The following is an 8,440-nucleotide window of genomic DNA, read 5'->3' as shown; positions in this document are numbered from 1 at the left end:
CTACTAAGGGATGAGAGACCTAGTGCATGCTCTCGAGCTTGTACCTAAGCTTGGCCAGACACTTGTGACTGATGAGATCAGACGAGCTCCAGTATCAATGAGGATTCGACCAACCCTTTGGTTGGCCACTTTTCATTCAATGACAATAGGGTCATCATGCGGCCTCCTGACTTCTCCCTTGTCACCCTCAGTAATTACAACTTCTGGGAAGGAGTCCTTAGACGCCTGCCCCTCGTCAACCGAGTTGACGTCAAGCCGTCTTATGTAGTCCTTGTTACCCCGGATGGTAGGGCCGCCTCCAGCAAAGCCGCCTGCTATTGTATAGATCGGAGTCTCTTCAGTGTCTGAACTATTAGCAGATGAGGCTTCTTCTTGGACGACTGTCTTGGGTTAGTCTGTAGGGTAACTTTGGACCTCAAAATATAAGATTTGAGAACTCCTTTATCAGCCAGACGATCCAACGGCCGCTTGAGACTAAAGAATTCGTTGGTGTCGTGGCCAACATCCTCATGGTAGTGGCAATATTTATTTTTGTTCCGATTTTTCGCGGAACCCTTCATAGCAGCCGGTTTTTCAATAGAGACCCGGTCCTTTATCTCCATGAGGATGGAGTAACAATCTTTGTTGAATTTGTACTTCGGGGAGTAAGTCTTTGTTTCTTTCTTCTTCTTCTAGGACAACTGTTCAGAAGTATCAGCCACCCAGAATTCTTTTCTTTTCTTTTCTTCTTTCTTAGCCGGCTGAAATGGCCGACTTTCTCTCTTGTCAAACCTCTTTGAATCTAACTGTTTACTGATGTTGCAGAGTTCGTTCGCCTGTATATAGGCGTCCGCCTCCATCAGTGCCTCTTGGAGGGTAGCAACCCTCTTTCTAACAAGATCGAACTTGAAGGCCGATCCGTCCTTCAGACCTTTGAAAAAGTCTATATAGGCCACCTCATCAGACAGTCCTTGAATCTGAATCTTCATTAGATTGAACCGCTTGATATATGAGTGTAGCCCTTCCTTCTCAACCTGCTGTATAGCTCCCAAGTCAAGACTTGTTTTCTTTGTAGGGATATTCATTGAGAAGTTCGACGCAAACAAGTATGCAAGCGTCTTGAAGTTATTGATGCATCCGACTGGCAAGTTGCCGAACCATTGCAGGGCGACGCCCTTCAATGTGGTCGGGAAGCATCTACACCATGCGGCATCATCCAACCCTTGAAGATACATAAGTTTGGTGTATGCCATCAGGTGGTCTTCTGGGTTGGTGGTACCGTCATAGGCACCTACCAACACATTTTTCACCTTGGCCGGCTAGGCAGCCTTTGTTATTTCCTTGTAAAAAGTAGAGGGTTGTTCCCCCAGCCTTAGCAGTCGGAGCTGCCAGTCCAAGGGCTGGACATTATGTGTCGCCTGCCCCCCAAAGAGGGTCGGCTGCATGTAATGTTGTCCATACTGCATGTATGGCTGTTGAGGCACATACGGAGCCGCATGGAGCATCTGAGGACTAGAGTGGGAGGACATGCCTCCTGTCTGGTTCTCTTGATTTGATTGTGAATACCTCATTGACGTATTCTGAAATGTGTCTTGCAAGTTCGACGTGGAAGCCGACTCTGACAGTTGCATGTTCTTTTTCTGTTGGATTAACATTCGGGCATATCAGAATAAGTTTTCTTTTAACCATCCGGCTGTACATGCTGGATGGCCTTCCTCTTCCTTGGCTCAGGGAACCGAAGGCTGGCCAAATTTATCAAGGGCTTCTGTCCCTCCCTTGGTTTAGGGTAAGGGGTGGCCTCTCGGTCTTTGACTGGCTTATTCCTCCCAGAATGGGAGGGCTTTTTGGCCGACTGTTCCTTGGTGGGGACAACCATCCGTTTATCGATCAGGTCCTTAATCTCCCCTTTGAAACTTGTCATAAGAATCATGAGCTCGTTTCTGGTGATGGGGACGGAGCCTTCGGCCGCCTGAGGTTGACAGGTCGACTGGTTCACTAGGGCCCGCCTGTTCGACAGTCTGTTCCCTCCTTTCGAGGGCACTGATGCGGCGAATTCTTAGGGACCCGTCAGGGGCCGTGTGTGTGTCGACCTTACAGTCGTCATCTGTATCCTGGTCTGTATAGACCTGGAGATCAGCCATAGGCCGTTTCTCACTAAGAGGCGGTACATGTTCTTGTGAAGTCATCTTAGAAGTACTCTCCCCATAGACTGCGCCAAATGTTTTGGGGTTTTTTGAGTGTCCTGCGAGAGAGTTACAACACCAAGACTGACCTTTGGACACCTGTACCTGCAAAACAACGGAGACTCGTGTGGGTGGGAGTTCCGCCTCCGACGATCAAGTTAGAACGTGTTCGGATGTAAAAAGTGCGGAAAGTAAAGGGGATCAGGCTCTTCTCGGAAGGGGAGTGATCATCCGGCTGCCTGAGACAGTCTCAATATCCGAGCCTTAGCTCTCAAGTAGCGCAATTAAAGCTGGAATTAATGCTCAGCAAGTAATGTACGCGCGTGTTTAATGAATTCTGAATAATGTTCCTTAGAGGGAACACCTCCCTTTTATAGGGTCTTTGAAATGCGGGCCTAGTACTAGGTTTTCAGAAACCTAGAACTGATTGGGCTTGCCTAGGTATTTGGGCCCTTAAAGGCCATTTTCCCAGTTGGCAATCTGCCTGCCACGTGTCGCGGCCTGATTGGTCCACGTGGATGACACGTGGCAGGGTTTCATTGGTCCATGTGGCGGGAGAAATTCCCTAATCAGCCCTGACTTTGCCTCCAACACTCCCAACCGGTCAACACCAAGTCAATGACTTGTTGTAACAGGTAACCAATACACGTGTCAGCACGTGATTGGTCTAAAATAAAAAAAAAAAGAAAAAATAAATAAAAAAAATCTGAAAACCCTAACAGCCACCACCCCCTCCCCTTACGCCATCGCAAACGCCAAGGCCAACCCCGCCCCAGCGGAAAACGGCTGGCCGTTTCCTTTAACCTTCGAAAACGACCGGTCGGCCCCTCCCAAGCCTAGAAAACCAACCTAGGCGGCCCACTCTCGCCGCCAAACTACCCACCCTCCCTCGAAACAACCTCCCTCACCGTTGAAAACGACCCTCCTCCCTTCCCCAACCCCTGAATTTGGCCCCCTGGGCAACTTTGAGGGTGTGGGAGGGTTGGAGGAGTGGCATTGAAGGATTTTTTTCTTTGTTTCGATTTTCCGGCGAATTGAAGGGGGAGGGAAGGGAAGGAAGTGGTTTAGGGGGTGGGTCGGCTGTGTGTGTGTTTGTGGGCCGACCATTTTCAGGGGGTTAGGGAGGTGGTCGGTGGTATCTGGTGGGTTGTGGGTTGATTTGACAATGGGCTGTGGGTTGAGTTCACAGTGGAGGGCTGCTGGATTGTTTTTGTTTTGTTTTTTTTTAATTAATTTTTTTTAATATTAGGCCAATTATGTGCTGACATGTGGCATTTTAAAAACAAACAAAAATTACCCTTTCAGCAGGTAACCGGTTTTTGGGACTGTTGGAGGCAAAGTCAGGGCATAGTTAGGATTATTAAAACACAAACCTTAGTTGGGATTATTAGAAGTAAATCGACAATTTTGGGATTATTAAAGTGTATTTTTCCTTATTATTATACCTAGAAGAGATAATTAAAATAAAAATTTGTTAAAATTTTGGCTAAGAAATAAGGAGAAAAATAAGAATAAAAAAAAACAGGAAGGGAATAGGCGGATTTATAATGTTCTTCTTAGTATAGTAAGTATATATATATGAAAAATTGCAATAAAAAAATTACCATTTAATAGGTTATTGGTTACTTGAGAGTTGAGACCATTAAAAGCATATTCACATTACAGTTGGGATTATCAAGATGAAGTGAATAAGGCCTTATTAGTTTCCAAAAACCTATTACGGAATAGAATTTATTGTACTTGAAATAAGCCAAATGATGAACTTAAATCTCAAATTAGTTTGGGCTTGAGTCACTCACTACTCACTTTGATCGTAGATCCATTAGTTTAGGCCAGTCCAGTGATTTTTCCTTGATCTAAAATTGTAAACGTTATCCTAAAATATTCCCCACCAATTAAAGCCAGGCTGACATACAAATAACACGGCTCTACTCTAAAACACATAAATCTTGTATTTATGTGTAACAAAGTCAGTGTAACAATCAAACACGCTAAAATCTGTCAGAAAAATGGCTGATGTTGAGAAAATTCAACAGGAGATACAACAGCCATTGATAAAGCCTAAGGAAATCAGCTCTTCTGATGGCAGAAATCAGGACAAAAATGATGGAGGTCATCCATGGATGGTCTACCTTAGCACTTTTGTTGCAGTCTGTGGCTCTTATGAGTTTGGAGCTTGTGTAAGTTAATACTGTACATGAGTATCGGAGATAAAATCTTGGTTTATGTAGCACCCCATTTTATTGGATTAATTAAGGTTTATAATAAATTAATTTTGCAGGCAGGTTATTCATCTCCTACTCAGTCTGCTATTACTGCAGAACTTGGTCTTTCTACTGCTGAGGTTTGCGCAATTTCTGCTTTTTTTTTTTTTTTTTTTTTTTTTTTTTTTTTTTTTTAATGTTTAATGTTTAAATTTATGATTTGGGAATTTGCAACTTTTGCTTGCAATTTCGGGTTTATAATTAAATGTTTATTATAGGATGTGTGTTTATGTGATTGACAAAATCATCAGCTGTTGTATTATATTTTTGTTGGTGGTGATTGATGATTTTATTCAAGTCGGATCGAAACATGATCATTTGAATTGTTTACGATTTGAACAAGAACACAGACAGCATAAAAACTGAGTGGAGAAAGAATTATCAAGGTTTAATGAATGTAGATTTATGTTTTGGAATTTTGGGACTTCTGATCTCTAAGATTGAAATTTTTTTAGTTGTTCCCTGTTCTTGTTAAATTTTGTTTTATTTTGTTCCATTACTTTCATAATTAAAGATATTAAGATCTTTTCTTTTCATTTCAAAGGCCAATGATGATTTGCATTGTAGTGGTCACCATAGTAGGACTTCACCCTTGCACATGAGTTAAGATACCCCGGCAAAGGCCAATGGTATTTCGCATTTTAGTGGACATCATAATAGGAAAACATTGTTACTGACCCGTGCACACGAGCAAGACATTATCGCACTAACAAAGGCCAAATATGCTTTGCATTGTAGTGGATGCCTATGCTAGCTATAATTGAAGCATTCTTTTGACATGTTTTTAGCAATCAACAAGATTAACTTGAATTTTCCGGTTTTTATTTGTTCTCCAATTCTATAATTCATTGTTCATTTTCTTGCAGTTTTCACTTTTCGGTTCTATATTGACTTTTGGTGCGATGATTGGAGCTATCACGAGTGGACCTATTGCAGATTTTATTGGGAGGAAATGGGTATGATGTAAAATAACATCAATTAAACATTATTTGGGTGAACGATATGAAGATTATGAACTAACATTTTTCATCTGGTCATTTGAACTCCTGTGAATTGGGAAATATTTGCAGGCAATGAGAGTGTATTCTGCTTTCTGTGTGGGAGGGTGGCTTTCCATTTATTTTTCCGAGGTTCAACTTCAAAGCTTATTCTCTCTAATCCTAAGTAAATTTTGCTATCAGAAAAATAAATTACCAATAAAGTTTTCTTAAATAAACCAGGGTTCTTTAGCATTGGATGTAGGAAGATTATCAGGAGGATACGGAATGGGTGCCTTCTCCTATGTGGTATGTATGTTTTGGAGCTACGTCATCGCACAGAAAGTTGCTGTTCTATATTTACTTGTTTTCAGATATGTATTAATGTGCTAGTCACCATGACATGAAAATATAATAGGTACCTGTTTACATTGCGGAAATAGCACCTGTAAATCTCAGAGGAGCACTCACAACCTTAAACCAGGTACTTTTGCACCTTAGCAAATGAAATTGTGCAATTCTCTCATTTCCAACCATTCAAGATTCATTGGATTATTTGACTACATGTATATGTATTATCTATGTAAAATTTTTAAATATTTACATTAATACAAAGTTTGCATCTACTCACATTTCCTCCCTTTACAGGTCATGATCTGTACTGGAGTCTCAGTGGCTTTTATAGTAGGCATAGTATTACCGTGGAGAGCTTTAGCATTAACCGGTAAAGATTTAGGGGAAAACATAGAGCATATTGCTGAGTTTGGTTCGTAGAGACTCAATTGGGTAATGTAATGCAGGAATTATCCCATGTGCTGTTCTGCTTTCGGGATTATTTTTCATCCCAGAATCTCCTAGATGGTTGGTAAGAATACAAAAGCATATTAAAATTTAGGTATAAAATACAATTGGAATAAGATCATCGATTCTAATTAATTACAGGCAAAAATAGGAGCTAAAAAGGAGTTTGTAGCTGCACTTCAGAAGCTCCGTGGCAAAGATGCAGATATAACCCATGAGGCTGATGAGATTCAAGTACTATATGCTCAGCAACACTTTATTACTTTGACTATAATAATGCTAACTCGCTAAGCATTAAAATTGACAGACTCATTTGCATATTATGTCTTTTAATTGATAGAACTACATAGAAGAACTTGAACAACTGCCAAAAGCTAGTATGTTTGACTTGTTTCAAAAGAGGTATATACGTTCTGTCACGGTAAGACTTCCATCCTTGTTATATTTTGTGAGCTGATAGTTAGTGTCAATTCTGTGAATCCATAAACTAAAAACTGGTTTCAATGTTCTGATGCCAGATAGGAGTCGGATTGATGGTTTTCCAACAGTTTGGGGGAATTAACGGTATCTGCTTCTATGTCAGCAATATTTTTGAGATGGCTGGTAAGCAAATTTTATTTAAAACAATGCAAGCAAGAAGTTTTTATGTTTACTGAATTGCGCAAATTCACTGTCTACCAAAATCTTTCTGATTCATATTTACATAAGTGCAGGATTTTCCCCAAGCATTGGTACTATAATATACGCTTTGCTGCAGGTTTGAAAAGCACAGTTCATGCTGTTTGTTAGATAATTTGTTTGTGTGACTGTTCCAATTATTAGTAAATTTCTGCACTACAGGTTGTGGTTACAACTATTGGAGCGACTTTAATCGACAAAGCAGGAAGAAAACCACTGCTTTTGGTAAATATGTTCTGTGTTATTTCGCATAATTTGTTACCTTCTCTGATTAACCAGGATCTGATCTCTCTTTTTATAGGTTTCTGCAGTTGGGCTGGTTGTAGGTTGCATATTGACTGCTATCGCATTCTACCTCAAGGTAACTTATGGAAAAAATCAAACAGAACCTGCTTCAAGTATTATATAGTGTGTTAAAACTTTTTATTTTATTTTATTTTTTTTACAAATCAGGCTCATGAGCTATCAGAGAAAGCATCGGCAGTACTAGCAGTCACTGGCATACTGGTAGAGCATTTATCGGCTTCAAGAAATATTTTGTAAATCTATCAATTAATGTGGATGAATGGAAGCTAAAGCCGTATGCTATTATCTTAATCTCCATTTAGGTATACATATCAGCCTTTTCAGCAGGCATGGGAGCAGTTCCTTGGGTCGTTATGTCAGAGGTGATGGCATACCACAAAAGCTACTAGTATTTCAAATGCAAAATTTCAGCCTATATATCTAAAATTTTGTTTTTTTGGCAGATTTTCCCTATAAATGTGAAAGGAGTAGCTGGTAGTCTGGCAACACTCGTTAACTGGTTCGGTGCTTGGGCGATTTCCTATACGTTCAATTTTTTGATGGAATGGAGTTCGTGTGGTATATTCCTATGCCTAATTCTGGATTATGTTATTTTGAGTTACATATGTGGTGTTCAAGCTACTACATAACATTTTATGACATGTTTGTGTGATGCTGTATTTCCTCAGGTACCTTTATTCTTTATGCAGCAATTAATGCAGCAGCGATCGTCTTCATTGTCATGGTTGTACCTGAAACAAAAGGAAGAACTCTTGAGCAAATCCAAACGGACATTAATGCTTAAACTAGTGAGGAAACAAGCACACCCCATTTTCTAGTGAATCAGACGAGGAAAATTCTTTCAAGAGAATAAAAAATTGTAGCATAAATTTGTCATCCTTTGTTCTTTGGAAAAAAAAAAAAAAGAAAATCTCTTTATTTATCATTATGGCTTATACATTGGCAACACTTATCATTCTTTTTGACATGTAGATTGATCCATAGAAGTGCATATAAACAGGATGTATCTGATTGCCAAGTGTCAGTCCTTAATTCTCAATTGAGGATTTCACCCATTAGACGTAATACCAATCATTCATTGATTAGTATTTCATCATTGTTGAAGGGTCAACTCAAACAAAAGTTTAAAACTCCTTCACGTAAGACCATAAGAACCTTTTTGGGCTTGAAATATGAATGCAGCATTAGCATAAGTAATTGTACACCCAGCGCTACATATATATGGAATTAAAATCTTGAGAGCCAACCTAAA

The 8,440-nt window shown here is 40.0% G+C and overlaps 1 protein-coding gene across 1 annotated transcript; it reads left to right on the top strand.

The window, feature by feature from the left end:
- Window positions 1–4,067: 4,067 nt before the first annotated feature.
- On the top strand, window positions 4,068–8,227 carry LOC110697788 (sugar transporter ERD6-like 7). Its single transcript, XM_021875166.1, has 18 exons — window positions 4,068–4,342; window positions 4,444–4,506; window positions 5,293–5,382; window positions 5,497–5,556; window positions 5,647–5,712; window positions 5,822–5,887; window positions 6,052–6,127; window positions 6,204–6,268; window positions 6,346–6,438; window positions 6,545–6,625; window positions 6,723–6,807; window positions 6,918–6,961; window positions 7,045–7,107; window positions 7,184–7,243; window positions 7,336–7,389; window positions 7,491–7,550; window positions 7,632–7,746; window positions 7,857–8,227. Exons 1-18 carry the CDS (start codon window positions 4,172–4,174, stop codon window positions 7,970–7,972), a joined length of 1,428 nt encoding a protein of 475 aa, XP_021730858.1. The 5' UTR covers window positions 4,068–4,171; the 3' UTR covers window positions 7,973–8,227.
- The last annotated feature ends 213 nt before the right edge of the window (window positions 8,228–8,440 follow it).

The sequence above is a fragment of the Chenopodium quinoa genome, unplaced genomic scaffold (genome assembly GCF_001683475.1).
Source record: "Chenopodium quinoa cultivar QQ74 unplaced genomic scaffold, ASM168347v1, whole genome shotgun sequence".
Lineage (NCBI taxonomy): Eukaryota > Viridiplantae > Streptophyta > Magnoliopsida > Caryophyllales > Amaranthaceae > Chenopodium > Chenopodium quinoa.
Note: the sequence above shows the minus strand (reverse complement) of the source record. Positions and strands in the feature narration are given on the sequence as shown.

What these genes read in the sequence shown, in the direction of transcription:
- LOC110697788 (XM_021875166.1), top strand. Translation starts at nt 4,172, where the DNA reads ATGGCTGATGTTGAGAAAATTCAACAGGAGATACAACAGCCATTGATA. An exon ending in GAGAGCTTTAGCATTAACCG is followed by an intron (nt 6,128 to 6,203) that starts GTAAAGATTTAG and finishes AATGTAATGCAG; the next exon opens with GAATTATCCCATGTGCTGTT. An exon ending in TAATATACGCTTTGCTGCAG is followed by an intron (nt 6,962 to 7,044) that starts GTTTGAAAAGCA and finishes TCTGCACTACAG; the next exon opens with GTTGTGGTTACAACTATTGG.